The following is a 15571-nucleotide window of genomic DNA, read 5'->3' as shown; positions in this document are numbered from 1 at the left end:
GATCAATCTTGACAGAGTTTTCTATTTGTAAATCTCTTCAAAATACCACTGTTTAGCTTTGTTGCTCTTCTTTATATAATGTTTTTCTATTTTATTAATTTTAAAATATATTTTTCTATTTTTCTTTTTCTAACTTCTTAAATTGTGAGCTTATATATTTTGATATATATTATGTTTGTTATTTTTCAGTTCTACGTATTTTCTTATTTCCATTAGGATTTCTAATTAGAGCCATTAGTAGGCCCTACACACATACCCATTGACAAATTTATATGTGTACACACATATAACATATTTAGTTTGATTTTTTAAAGCATTTGCTGTTGGGTTTTTGTTTGGCTGGTTGTGTGTACACTAATTTGATCTTTAATAGAATACACATATCAAAACATACATGTGAATATATACATGTATGTATTTTTTCCTTAATTTAGTCTTTCAAAGATACTTTATTTTAGCTGTCTTATATAGCATATAGCTGGCTTTTGCTTTCTGTCTCAAACTATGAACCTATTATTGTTTTAATAGATCAGTTTAACTTATTTGCCATGATTGGCAAAATCCATCTCTTAGTGGCATGGGATGGCTTCTGGGCTAAGTAAATTCACAGAATATTCTAGTTCTCCCTAACCTGCCTGCCCATTCCTCCTAAATTAGGCATTTTAACAATCTTACTCTTTCTTACTGTAGTATTTTGTATTATGACTTCTCAAGAGAAGACAGAAGAGCATCCTTTTGTGGATATATTTAATGAAGATGAAGCTGACAAAAACTTTATGTTGTCTAAACCTGTTTGCTTTGTTGTATTTGGGAAACCAGTAAGTTATCTCTTCTAACTTATTATTTAATATATTTTTTAATTTTTAAAGTCATAATCTCATGTTACCATACAAGATTGAAAACCACATCGTGTGCTAATTTTTTTTTGAGTGTTTGTTAGACTTTCACTGTATGACAAACTCTGATATAGTATTGGTTGTAAATTATAACTTTCTCTCCTCTTGTACACTATTATTGAAAAGGAACCTAGATTGTATTTATCTTTGCTTTTATATTATGAATAAATTAACTCATCAAAGCACTGCACCATGACAATTGTTAGTAGCATGTGATCCAAGGTTATTTCACACTCAATTTTCATATAAAACTTTCTGTGAAATTTGTTGTGAGGCTCTCTGGATATGTGAAGACAGGACACTAAAGAGACAAATGGAGGATACTCTCATCAGTGTCTAAAGCTCCTGAGAGGGGATATGCTTTATCTTTACCCACAGTGTGTTAGTGGACCTATGTATTATCTTTCTGCAAAACAGGAAGAAACCAAGAATGGCTGTCATAAGATAGCTCACCTTCCTAGGCAGTTCTATTAAGGACCTCTAGATGAGAGCTTTTTTCAGCCTCTGAGCTTAGTTGGTAGTTACTGTTAGAGGGTCTAAGGTGGTTAATATTAAAAGCCTCTCCGGAATAGCAGAGTCTAAGGGCTGACTTGATTTTCTAGAGACCCTGGGACAGGGTCAAGAAATGGTTCCAGTAACTTCTATTATGTTTCTAAAATCAATAGAATTTTAAAAGTCAACAGTGGAAGCAATCAGATGCAAGTGTTACTTCATTAAAGTGAACTTTTATCTTTAAACTATGATACTTTTCAAAGATGTCCATTAAGAAGGAATTTTTGCTCTTGAAAGTTACTAAATGGAAGTCTGTCAAGACATTCACAATTATAAACTTTAGGCAGGAAATAAAATGACGAATCTCAATATAATCAAAATGATTTGTACTCAAAATTACAAAATTTAACAGTCGGAAGAGTGCAATACCTAGAATACCATTATGGTACAGCTTCCTGCTTTCAGGGCTATTTTCTTAATTAAAAAAAAAAAATCACTTCATAAAATGTGGCAAACGGGACAGTTAATAGAGAAAAATGAAGCTATAAATATCTAGGGTCTATTCTTTATTTATTGTATGGAAAAAATTTTACTTGATAATATTATGTAATTATAGTAACCATCAATAGAATCTTTAAAAATATCTGTTTTATTGGCAAATAGCTATTCTATTGGGTTTTAAATAATATCTTTCTTTTTAAGGGGGTTGGTAAGACAACATTAGCCCAACAGATAACACAGGCATGGAAGTGTATTCGTGTAGAAGGTAAATTTTATCTTTTTTCCCAAATATTTTATTATGAAAACTTTCAAACATGCATTAAAGTGTAAAGCATTGTACAGTGAACACCCATATGCCCATCTACTTACTATCTATTAGAGTCTATGATTAATATTTGCTATATTTGCTTTTCACACATCACTATCAACACAGTGAACATTATCTTTAAAATAGCATCAAACATGTTTTGCCCTTCTGTTAGTCTTAGTTTTGGTCATAGAATTTAGGACGTTTATGAAACATCTTTGACTCCATTCTACTGCTTCCCATTCTCTAATTCTGTAATTTAGAACTATTGGGGATATGTGTGTTTTGGGTGTCTCCCTGTGAAATATGAAAAGAGAAGGAACTCTCACAGCTGCTCTTGGGGAGATTTTCCAGGACTTAATTATCTTTAATGATAAATTTTATTTTTTATTATTTATAATTTGCTTTGCATTCTTTGCAATATATATGACAGGGGTTGATGTCTTTGTATATAAATATTCTTTTAATCAATAAAACCATTTATGCCTTAATAGAAAAATAAGAAAAAGAGTGAATCTGTAATTCATAAACATGGAAATTAAAATGGACAAATATAAGAAAAGAGTTTAACTTCACTGTTACTCAAAGAAATGCTAATTAAAATAATGCTGATCTATATTTGCCTAATAAATTGGCAGTGAATCTTTAAAGTTTCTACCATCATTGTTGGCAAGAATGTTATCAAATGAGCATTTCACATGCCATTAGTGATATTGTGATCTGGTACAACTTGGGGGAGAGAACAATTCTGCAACACGTAACACACACACACACACACACACACACACACACACGACTTTAAAATTTTCCCCTTTTTTTATCAAAATAAAATTCACTTGTAGGAAATCTTTAAAAGTACCAAACTTTCCATAGATTATTAGCAGCTAGGGACATAATCAGCTCCTGGGTCCTACCCTAAGTTATACCCCTGTCATTTCTGTCCCAGGATATCTTCCATCATGGAATGAAATATCTCCTCTTAAAAAGGAACCAAGTTACTAGAATTTCAGCCTCAGGACCCCTTTTTGCTACATAAATTTCAGTGTTCATCTATTTTTAACATTTCTTGATGCATATTTTCCTTTTATACAATCAATGTGCAAAACTAATGGGCTGTAGATGTAACTACGTATGATTATAAAAGTATCTGGACTGGTAATACTACTGTACACTTTGTATGATACTTTGTAATTTCCAAATCACTGTCATATACAACCTCATTTCAGCCTCGTATTCCCTTGCATACTACACAGGGCACAAGCATGCAAGGTGCAAAGGTGTTTGGGAAGTTAGCTTCCCCAAGATCCTTTAGCTAGTGAGTGTCAGAGACAAGTTTTCTGTGGAATACATTCTGCTACCTTATACTTTAGTTAGGCTTAAATGACATAATGTGTATAAATGTGCTTTGTAAACTCTAAAGTGACACAAATATTAATCTTTGCTACTAGTTAAAAAACACACAAATATGTTTCTTAACTTGGAAATTCTAATAACAATTTGTGCTAATATTTTGAATTCATATTTTAGCTTTACCAATTTTGGAAGAACAGATTGCCAGTGACACTGAATCAGGAGCTATGGTAAACAAATCTAACTTTCAAAATTGTTACGATTTCCTTAAAAGCTGTGTGTCACAGATACATTATACAATCATGTACAATATCTGTGTTTGTTCTTAGTTGCAGTCGATGCTGATCAGTGGCCAAAGCATTCCAGATGAACTTGTCACAAAGCTAATGTTGGAGAAGCTCAACTCCCCAGAAGTCTCTCACTTTGGTATGCTTATTTTTATACAGCAGTGGCTATCAATGCAGCCTTAAAACTCGTGGTTTATCTGAGGCACAAGTAATTCCTGAAATTGCATTTTCTTTTTTTTGCCCTGGCATAGGAAAGGAATCCCAGAGTCCGAATTCAGTTGAGCAACTCCAATAGTTTTATTTCCTTGTTCACTTGTTTTTATTCTTCAGAATCTACATTTGTTTTCAAATTTTAAGTTTATATGATTCAATTCTTCTTTTAGTAATGTGTTATCCAGCAAAAGCATGAAAAATCTGCTGTGGTCCTTGATGCAGTGCTCACAGCCTCTGCTGACTGCATTCTTATTCACCCTGAGTTTTATTACTAAGTCCTGACAATGATTAGGTTTCTCTGCATTAATCCACACTAATAAAGCTGGAAATGGGAACTAGAATGACAGCAGCTTACTCTCTGGCTCCAGATACTGGCAGGCTGTAGCCTGTTCATCCAGTCTACGCTCTGACTCTGGACCCGAGAAATCTCCCTGCCCTCAAACGGATGCTGAGCAGGGGCTTTGGATCTAATTTCTCAAGAAAGACTACTGAAGTTCGGAATGACTAAAAAGTATGGCAGTTGCAAAAGAAGGGAGAAGAATCACAATGTGTTTGGGAGAAAAATCCACCTGAAATGGATTTATTGAATGAGAGAAGAAAAATTTAGAGATCTGCTTTATATTCTCAGTAAATTAAGACAGGACATTGTCACTATTAAGAATACAGGAATACAAATAAAGTACAGTACAATGAAAATCAATAGTGGAAATAGCAACAGCAGACTTGTCACTGAAGACCGTATATATATATATATATATATATATATGTATGTATATCATCTATGTCTATAGGTAGAAAGATCTATATATAGATTATGTACAGAATGAACTATATCTATTTATACATATATAGATATATATCCAGATAGCATCTCCTTTATTTCATATAAATATGCTAACTATCCATTTATCTATCTACTGATCAGTAATAAAGAGGATGAACTTGGGAAAAACACCTAGAATGTGGGAAGTAAAATGAACAAAAAGGTAAAAAGGACAATCATGGAATTCCAACATAGGTCAATAAATGACCTCAAAAAGTATAATGATTGAAACTGAAAATGCATATGTAAAGGTAGATAGGCAAATATCTTTTTGTTAATTCTTTACCTCACATTACCTCTTGAGAAAATTTAGAGTGACTTACATGGCAACAAAAAAATGGCATAAATTATAAGTATTGGCAAAAAGAGAAAGCAAAAAACATGAGAAAAATAAATCTACTCAGCTATGCCATTCACAGTGTTCATAACCCTTTTAACATCTTATTACAGAAAATTTCAAGCAAAAGTAGAGAATGATATAAAATCCCCCCATGTGTCAAAAACCCAGCTTCAACAATGACAACTGTTGTTTCATCTTATTTCATCTATGCCTCTGCATACATTCCCCCCCAACCTACTTTATTTTGAAGCTAATCCATATCATATCAGTTCATGTTTTAGTCTGTATCTCAGAAAGATAAGGACTCTTTTAAAACTTATCACATTACCATTATCATACCTAAAAAATTAATAATAAATCATCTACTAATCAGTCTATTGTCAAATTTCACTATGTGCCTCATATTTTTTTTCTAGTTGGTGTTTTTTTGTTTGTCTGTCTGATTTTGGAAGCAGGATCCAACCAACCAGGTTTCACATATTGCTACTGATCAGTATGTCACAAGTCCCTTTTAATCTGTAAGTTGCCCCTACCTCTTTCCATCATCTTGTGTTTTCTATGCTGAAGAAACTGGTTGTTTGTCTTTTAGAGTTTTGTATCTTCTGGAGTTTGCTGATTGCACCTCCTGCTGTCATTTAATGTATTCCTCTTTCCCCTAGACTTCCTGTGCACTGGTACTTATCCTGAGAGCTTGCAGAGGAAGAGTGCTATAAATGATTTCTTTAATATAAATTTATTTATTTATTTTTGGCTGCGTTAGTTCTTTGTTGCTGCGCACGGGCTTTCTCTAGTTGCAGCGAGCGGGGGCTACTCTTCATTGCGGTGCGCAGGCTTCTCATTGCGGTGGCTTTTCTTGTTGCGGAGCACGGGCTCTAGGCATGCGGGCTTCAGTAGTTGTGGCTCGCGTGCTCTAGAGTGCAGGCTCAGTAGTTGTGGCTCACGGGCTTAGTCGCTCCGTGGCATGTGGGATCTTCCCGGATAAGGGGTCGAACCCATGTCCCCTGCATTGGCAGGCAGATTCTTAACCACTGTGCCACCAGGGAAGTCCCTATAAATGATTTCTTGAGTCTGAGGGCCACATTATCAGCATGCAAGTGCATGGCCACGGTCATGCACAACTGGGCTCATTTAAAGGCTACAGTGAAGGCAGGACCTTGAGCCCCTTCTGCCCAGCCTCCCCTCACCTGTCCTACAGCAGTCCCAAAGGAATTTCTTTGGAACCTAGCACTTTGCTAAACACAGTTTGAAACTCTCTGCTAAGTAAGGATTCTTTCTGATGTTTGGTCTTACCCAGCAGCCTGGTAGATGGTAGAAGCAATATTGGAAGTGAAGGGCTTTCAAAATAGAGATATTAACTTGGGTCAGGGGCTGGGTAAGGCTGGGTAATTGATGACTCCAAGATCCCTAAAGACAGATAATGTGCTGTCAGTAAAGTATTGCCAGATCCAATCTTAATATTTTTCTGTACCAGAGCCCTTTTATACTTGGAGGTTCTGTCACTATTTAGAAAAAATTTACACAATCTGCAGTTATAATCCCTTCATTCACAACCTGTCATGCTGTGTTGGCCTTGAGCCAAAATCAGCTTCCATGAGCTGCATCCTCACCCAAGAGAAAATGGCAGTCAATTCCTGGGCACCCTGAGAAGCCCTTCTCTGTATCCTCCTTCTAGATTCCAGAAAAAATCATTTTCCTCAGTGACTGATGGACAGCCCTGGTCTGGGCAGCCCCTACCCCAGGTATAAGCACATTGTGGATGGTACTGTCACTCACCAATATGGCCACTCATGCCAGGCTGGGCTGAGGTGAGATGACTATCAGGGCAGGCTGGATGCTAAGCTACCCAGTGTCCATGAATCTCTCAACACTTCGATCTAAAAGCAGTAGCATACCATCTTCAGCTTTGTGGCTATAGGGAATACCTCCTTCTCACTGTGCCAGAAAGCGGGGGCAAAGTGATGGTATGGGCCTGTTGGTTTCCCCTGGGCTGTGGTGTGAACAGTCTTTGAGTTTTCCCTTGGTTGGGGGTGATGCATGCTGGGCATTAGCCTGCCGAGTGCCTATTCTGCCTATGATCGTATATGCAGAGCCTTCCAGCAAGGAGTGGCGTGGGGTCTACCATTCCTCTGTTTTCAGCATGGAGTGCAAGGGCTTGGTAATGGTGTCAAGGAGAAGTGGGACAGAGGGTGGAATCCTCACCTATGCTTCCATCTTCACAACATGTCTCTGGGATTAGAGGGGTTGACAGTGGGCTCAGCAGCTCTAAGAAGTATCCCCCTGAGATCTTCCCAGAATTGGATCGAGAGAACTAAGATATTCCACTGTAAATCTTCAAAGGTGAGGTAAACAAGCGACATAACTGTCTCTGCCACAACTCTTCCATAGACAGATTTCCAGGGTCTGGATATGATGATACTGGGCACCTCTCAATGGGTAGAGCCCCCAAATCCATTGCTCAGAACATTAAGGCAACCCAAATAATGGCCTATCAGGAGACAGCCAGACCCCATGGAAACAACCCACTCTTCTGCTGCCTCCACCAGGGAAGAGATCAAGTATGAAATTCATTCAAATATACATGTGCACCCAAGGTTTGGCATGCCTGCAAATAGTCGCACTTGGAATGCCTGATAAGCTCTCAGGGCAGTGGCAGTGGTTGTAGTAATGGGCAGGGTGCTGGAGAGCACAGCAAACAGAGTGCCAAGCATCTTTCTGTCATCCACTTACAATAGACAAATGTGGGCAGTGCTGGCAGCAGAGGGAATGGGAGGAAGGTCTTGTGTAATCCCTTGTTTCTTAGAAGGGGAGGGCATGAACTCTGGGAACTGACTGGTCTCTGGAATTATCCAAGGTTGAATTCAATCTAGGGCTAAGTCATGCAGTCCCTTCACCACAGCACCCACAATTGCAATGTGTCGGACCAAGGGGTTAATGCCAGCCATCATGTCCCAAAGGAGACACTGGTCAGTCTTGACAGCCTCACTCCATTCAGTTTTTATAAAATGTCTGCCAAAAATCAAAGCTTAATAACCATAATTTGTCTGTCAGTTGTTCCTCCAAGAAAAAAATATTCTATAAAACAGCATAAAAATTGTTCAAAGGCCTTTAATTCCAAGCCACGGAGTTAAGAATTTATTAACAAGAGAAAGGTTTCTCAAGCAAGAGAGTGACATAATTAAAGAAATATATTAAGGAAACTAATATGATGATGGTATCCAGGGTGAATTTCAATGAGAAGATATAGGTTTCTGGGTAGGGATGCAAGCCAATAAATGTACTAAGCCAAAATCATATTGGTAATGTTGTTTCTTAAAATGTATGAGGGTTACATGGGTATTTTATTACTCTCTGTAACTTATATAAACATATACATATATATTCCATTGTATTATGAAATATTAATTCAAGAAATAAAAATAATATGCCATGCAAGCCACTATAATATACCTTTACCATTCATCATATGAGCTTTCCTAACACGAGTTAAAGAATTATTGGCATGGAACTTCCTTCTCTAGGCACCTCATGTGCCTAAAATAAATTGATTTGGAATTTTTAAAGATGTCTCCTCCTAGCCCAATGGTTTTATTTATTGTCAGAAAAACATTATTCAGAGTTATACTTTATGTGGCAATAACCTTAACTATTAATTTTTAAATGTTGACAGATGATTTTAAGACCAGCATTAGTATTCATCAATAACTAAATGATATTTTTATAAAGTAATAATAATAAATCCATGCTCTCAGACATTGATAATATTATAAAACTTTTAAAATTATGTTTTACTCTACAGGCTATATTATCACTGAAATACCATCACTTTCACAGGATGCCATGACTATTTTCCAGCAAATAGAATTAATTAGAAATTTAAATTTGAAACCTGATATTATAATCAATATTAAGGTAAGAATATTAGTTGTGTTTCTAGTATGGTATATATAACCATTCTTTTTGATAGTTAAATTCAAGGAATGTTCTTAATTGTTTTAAGGAGTTAGGAAAATAATAATTTATGCATCAGTTATAGGGTCTGAATTATACTTTGTCATACCTCTGTGCTTTTGCACCTGTAGCTCCATCCACGGGAAACACCTCCTTGCCTCTTCACCAGGCTTCATCACAGTTATCCTTTGAACACCAATTCAGGCATCATCTCTGCAGAACTTTCCCCAACAACCAACCCCTCCGCACCAACACAAACATTAACTAACTCTCATTCTCTCTCCCTCTCTCTCCCTCTCTCTCTCCCCCACAGCTGCTTCAGCACAGGAAAGTTAAATACTTCTCTGATGACCATTCATGTTGCTCTTTTCTATCATATTACCTCACTGTATTGTAATTGTCCATTTTCTTCTAGACTCTGCCTTACTTGGAGGCAGGAACCATGTCTCACTCCTGTAAACCTCAACTAGCACAATAAGTGGTACCTAATACGTTTGCCAGTTAAATAAAATGAAATAATGAACAAATGATTTGGATGTACAAATGTTAAAGAACACTGATGGGTTGGTCCTGTTCCCATTTCTCTCCTTTGCCAACTGTAGAACATGGTAAATCACATTTAGGAGCCTCAATTTCCTCTTCACAAAGATGATACAAAGATAGCTGCTTCAGGGCTTCCCTGGTGGCGCAGTGGTTGGGAGTCCGCCTGCCGATGGCAGGGGTCACGGGTTCGTGCCCTGGTCTGGGGGGATCCCACATGCCGTGGAGCGGCTGGGCCTGTGAGCCATGGCCGCTGGGCCTGCGTGTCCGGAGCCTGTGCTCCGCAGCGGGAGAGGCCACAACAGTGAGAGGCCCCCGTACCGCAAAAAAAAAAAAAAAAAGATAGCTGCTTCATAGGGTTGTGGTAAGAATGCAGTGAGGTGAGGACCACTTGTTTATATGAACATGAATGATAACCGTTTATAACAATACCCTGGCTGATTCCCCAAAGGGTTTGACAACTCAAAATAAATTAGATGGTCCTCAGCTCAGGTGCAGGGACTCAGTGGTGTGTTTGGGCTAGCTGTGAGAGACAGGTGGCATTCAGTGATGGGTGTGGTGTCATCTGCAGCCCCAGCCCAATGTCATGGTCAGAGGCTACTCAAAATCCCTGTGTGACCTTCAGAATGTCACCCATGTGAACATATGTATAATGGAGAGAAAAAAGAAATCTCAAACAATTAACTGAAACCAAATATAAAGTCTAGGCCGTGGAACACAGAGATTATATAGGAAATTAAGACTGGGTGGAATAAGAACACAGAGATATACAGGCCTTAAGGCTCCAAATGCTCACTAAATGTGGGTCATAAATTTGGTTCTAAGTTTGATGAACCAAAGCAGAAGGGGGAAATGTGACCAGTTATATAAAATCCGCATTGCCCATGAAAAGACAAGCCATTCCTCAGGAAAAACAAAATGAGAGATATATCTTACATGGGTCTCAACATAAGGATTGTTAACGTAGAGAATGAAGTCCTTAACCCCATTGATATTGTGTGATGGTGGGTGTCCATGGCAGTTTCCACAGGTAGCTGGGGCATAATCAGAGGGCCTCATGTGAGATAGAACTTCAGTACAGCATACACTTCTCTGATGGTTTGGCCTTATTTGGGGATACAGTCTGGGATTTCTATACCAGAAGTTTTTAGCCTGGGATCCATGAATCCTTAAGCATCCATGAACATTCTGAAACTATATGCAAAATTTATGTGTATGGACATTTTTCTGAAGCAAAAGCCTATGGCTTTCATCATATTCTAAAGAGGTCTGTATACTAAAAAAACAAAAAACAAGAAAACGCATTAAGGGCCAGTGATCTGCTACAGCAGTGGTTCTCAGAATTTGGTCCGAGAGCCAACTGCATTAGCAGCACTCAAGAAGCTTGTTGGAAATGCAGATTCTCAGGGAGCACCCCAGAACTACAGAAACTGTTGGGGTAGCACCCAGCTGTCTGTGTTGAGAAGCCCTCCAGTACACATGGATGCTGCTGAAGTTTAAGGATCACTGCTCCCAGGCATACCTTCAGATTCACCCTAAGATTAATAAATCACTTCCTATAAGTGAAAACAGGAGACAATAGTCTTTGTCAAGGACCCACAATGTGGGTATTCTGGGTTGCTGAATGAGGGTAAATATACATGTGGTTTTTTTAATTACCAGAATGGGTTGAGATCTTTTTTTGTGAAAAAATTAGAAACCCTAAATAAAAGTCTTGCCTCAGGGGCTTCCCTGGTGGCGCAGTGGTTGAGAGTCCGCCTGCCGATGCAGGGGGCACGTGTTCGTGCCCCGGTCCAGGAAGATCCCACATGCCACAGAGCGGCTGGGCCCGTGAGCCATGGCCGCTGAGCCTGTGCATCCGGAGCCTGTGCTCTGCAACGGGAGAGGCCACAACAGTGAGAGGCCCGTGTACCGCAAAAAACAAAACAACAACAACAACAACAAAAAAAAAAGTCTTGCCTCAGTAAATACCCATCCCATCTCCATATAGAAGTAGTCTGAAGAAACCAGAAAATGAGCACGAAAAGTTCTAAAGTTTCTCGCTTCCTTTGTTTCTCAAAAGTGTGATGCATGAACTGTTGGCATCAGAATCACTGACAATGTTTGTTAAAATGTCTGAGCCTCACTCCAGACTTAATAAATCACAGGGGAAGCAGAAATCTTTATTTTACGGTCCTCTGTATACAGTTACACTCTAATGTTTGAGAACCACTACTATAGAATGTCATCCGGAGTTTATCGTGAAAAATATTCAGAGCAGGATTTACAGCTCAAAACCTTAGTTTATCATTAATAATGTGTCACAGAGCGTGGGCTACAGATCAGAAGGCCTGGTCCCGAGTTGTAGTTTCCCCTCATGACACTGTGACCTTACTCTGCCAGAGCAGTCCTTCTCGATCTGCAAAATGGCTTTAATCATATTGTATTACTTCTCTTACAGGGTTAGTTTAAGAATTGAGTAAAATATTACACTCGTGGAAGCACTTGAAATGAGAAAATTACTCATAGACTTTGGTTTTGTCCTTTTTTACTATCCAGATTCAGTTTTCTCATTTACAAAATGAAAAGGTTAGACTAAACTAGATGACCTTTCAGGTCCCATTCATTGATGCTATTTTATGAAATATTTCATCCATAAAGCCGTAAATGATAGTAAATACTATAAATACAAGATACATGTTTTTGTCAGAAGATTGTGGCTATTCCCCCATTTTCATCCATTCTCAGCTTTTTCAAACTGATCTGACAGAATCCTCCTGTGTACCTTTGCTGACTAAATTGATTTTCTATTCTATTTCTCTGGCTCTTTCTACTGTTATTCTAACCCTCTTTTTTTATTTTACTCTTAAAGCTTCTGATACTTTCTCACATGTATTACTTTTGGGTAAAGAAAAGTGTTGTCATAGCATAAAGGTTGTATCTTGTGCCTCTCTTGGTATATGATAAAATCTGATTCAAAATGCCATTTACAGTATTGAATTTGCTCAGGGTTTTGAGGAATTTGGGAGTTTAGATACTGCATAATATGTGAATAGGAAGTAAAGGCATATTCAAAATGTTTTATGTAATTACTAATGTTGTTCCTTAGTGTCCTGACTATGATTTATGCCAAAGAATTTCGGGGCAAAGGCAGCACAATAGTACAGGATACATATTCACAAGAGATCAGTGGGATCCTGAAGTCATTGAGAGTCGCAGGAAAAAGAAGAAAGAAGCCCAAAAGGAAGGAAAAGGAGAGGAAAGGGAAGAGCAAGAAGAAGAGGTAATATCCCCACACCAGATACGACACTTTTAAACTGCTATCATTAACTTAAATGATAGCATAAATAATAAAAAATAGCAGCTACTAGAGAAAATTACACTTTCTTTAAGTTTTCATTTAGTCTGGAGGAAATAGCAAAAATATTTCATGTTTTCAAGAACCATTAGATCATAATGTCATCAAGTTTAAGGTCATCCTTCTTGTCAGTATGGAAGTCCCTCCATATCCTGACAGCTAATCTGTTTAATTTCATAGCAACAGAGAGTTACTGGTCACCTACTATGTGTCAAGCACTATGTAAGCTAGAGTGAGGAGTTAGAGCAATATAAGACAAGTGTAACATGGAGAAGAAGGTAGCCCAGTCAGAATCCAATTTATGAAGTTAGCATAACCCCGATTTCAAACTCTGACAAAGAGAGCACGTGAAAAGAAAGCGGTAGGCCCAATTTCACATATAATGTTGATACAACAATCCTAAATTCGGTACTAGTAAGCATAATGCAATAGGGCCTCAAAAGAAACTTCTACCATGACTTAATGGGGAAAATTGATATAAAGAAATCTGTTAATAGGTGACGGGTTGGATTTAGCCTACTGGGGTGGGACAGGTCATAGTTTGCCAGTCCTTGCCCTACTGAAATATACCTGTGATTTCTATTATAAATTTATTTATTTATAATGTTTAATAATTTAAAATAATTTCTATAATTTGTAAATTACTATGAATAAATACTATTTCTATTAGGGCCTAGACACTGTGAAGTTAGATGTTAATTTGTAGATGGCTACATCACAAATCATTTGTCTAGTGGAAAAGATAAGCCCCAAAGGCTACAGTTTTATTGCCCTGTAGGATATTAAGCAGGATATCAAATTTTGCACTCTGATTTCAGTTATTATAGATACTTCAGCTTTGTCATCCTGCTGGTTCCCTCACTAATAGGTTAAATGAATTTTTGACATTCGTTCTTTCACTTAAGAGTAGATCTTAAAAGTTCTCAACACAAGAAAAAAATTGTAACTATGTATGATGACGGAGGTTAACTAGATTTATTGTGATCATCTCACAATAGGTACAAATACAGTTGACCCTGGAACAACTCCAGGGTTGGGGCACTGACCCTCCATGCAGTTAAAAATCCAAGTTAACTTTACAATCCGACCTCCGTATCCACGGTTCTACATCCTAACAACCACAGATCATGTAGTAGTATGGTTATTTACTATTGAAAAATATCCTCCTATAAGTGGACCCATGCAGTTCAAATTCACGTTGCCCAAAGATCAACTGTATTGAATCATTATATTGTACACCTGAAACTAATGTAATGTTATATGTCAGTTACATCTCAATTTTAAAAAACTGTTAATATAAGACAGCCCATTAAAAAATATAAAATAATCTTCCCTGTGCAAATAAGGCATTAGATAATAGTCAGCATCTATATACCAGATTTTTTAGAAAAGGTAAACCTCACAGCAAATAGGAATAAAAGTGTGTCATTTTAGCCTGAATAAAGCATACCATTGTAATTAAGATAATAAATATGATAATAAGATAATAAATATGATATTGAATGCCTACCAGGCCTTGGGCTGAGAACTTTTACACATACTATTTCCTCTGTCTTGAAATATTCTTTCCCCAGAAATCTGTGTGGCTCTACTCAAATGTCACTTCTTCAGAGAACCCTTTCATGACCACCTTCTCCCATCACTCTCCGTCCCCTCTCCCCTGCATCATCTTTCTTCTTAGCTCTTACCACCACAGCCTAACCTGTGAGGTATTTATTTGTCTACTTATTTATACTCTGTCTTCCTCAATTGGGACATGTGCTCTCTGAGCCCCAGGGCTCAGTTCTGTTCTGTTCCCCAGTTTTGTTCTCTGTCATCTCTCAAGCTCCTAGAACAGTGTCTGGCACAGAGTAGGCACTTAAGCTGTACTAAATGAATGAATCAATGAATTAATGAGCTACAAGCTCAAGTATTCATAAAAAATCTAATTTCTTTGTCTCTAAAACTCTGATGTTATTCCTTTACTCTTCCCTACTTATTGGGGAGCAAAAAGAAATTAGTAAGTATCCAAGTCAATTTAAAGCTTTATTCCATCTGATAAAGGAACTTCAGGGGTGTTCTATCTCTCTAAAATAAAAATCCTGTTTCTAATCTGCCCTTCTCCCTTCTTCTCATCCCAAAAGGGCATCTAGGTATAAGGAGGGAAGGATATGACTTGTAAATAAAGTAACGATTAACATAAAGATATTTAACATCTTTTCCATTTAGGCATTTGTTGCTGAAATGCAGGTGGTGGCTGAAATTCTTCAACATCTAGTTCAGAGGCCTGAGGATTATTTGGAAAATATCGAACACATTGTTAAACTTTATAAGGAAATAATTCTTCACCCTTTAGAAGTAAGAACAAGATATATTGCTGAAAATGGGAATGTTGATATTTGTGTTTTATCCCAGAAATAACTTTCACATTTCTTCACTTCATGTATTATCTGCCTGATTCGCCTCCTCTTGAGCTTGGTAAAATGCTATCAGAATAAGGTTGCATTCCAAAAGCTGTTTCACAGAACAATATTATTTTACTCTTACAAAGCAGGAAT

General features: G+C 37.4%; 1 protein-coding gene across 1 annotated transcript in view; it reads left to right on the top strand.

Annotated features, from left to right (window-relative positions):
- Positions 1-701: 701 nt before the first annotated feature.
- AK9 (adenylate kinase 9) overlaps positions 702-15571 on the top strand; it is a 118712-nt gene continuing 103842 nt past the window's right edge. Inside the window, exons 1-7 of the mRNA XM_007447277.1 lie at positions 702-818; positions 2091-2154; positions 3724-3776; positions 3876-3972; positions 9006-9118; positions 12786-12959; positions 15243-15371. Coding sequence (XP_007447339.1) covers positions 702-818; positions 2091-2154; positions 3724-3776; positions 3876-3972; positions 9006-9118; positions 12786-12959; positions 15243-15371 — 747 coding nt within the window. The remainder of the gene's footprint in view (positions 819-2090; positions 2155-3723; positions 3777-3875; positions 3973-9005; positions 9119-12785; positions 12960-15242; positions 15372-15571) is intronic.

Source organism: Lipotes vexillifer, unplaced genomic scaffold, assembly GCF_000442215.2.
Source record: "Lipotes vexillifer unplaced genomic scaffold, Lipotes_vexillifer_v1.1 scaffold515, whole genome shotgun sequence".
NCBI classification, from domain to species: domain Eukaryota; kingdom Metazoa; phylum Chordata; class Mammalia; order Artiodactyla; family Lipotidae; genus Lipotes; species Lipotes vexillifer.
The sequence above is the reverse complement of the archived record's forward strand: the minus strand, read 5'-3'. Positions and strand labels throughout refer to the sequence as shown.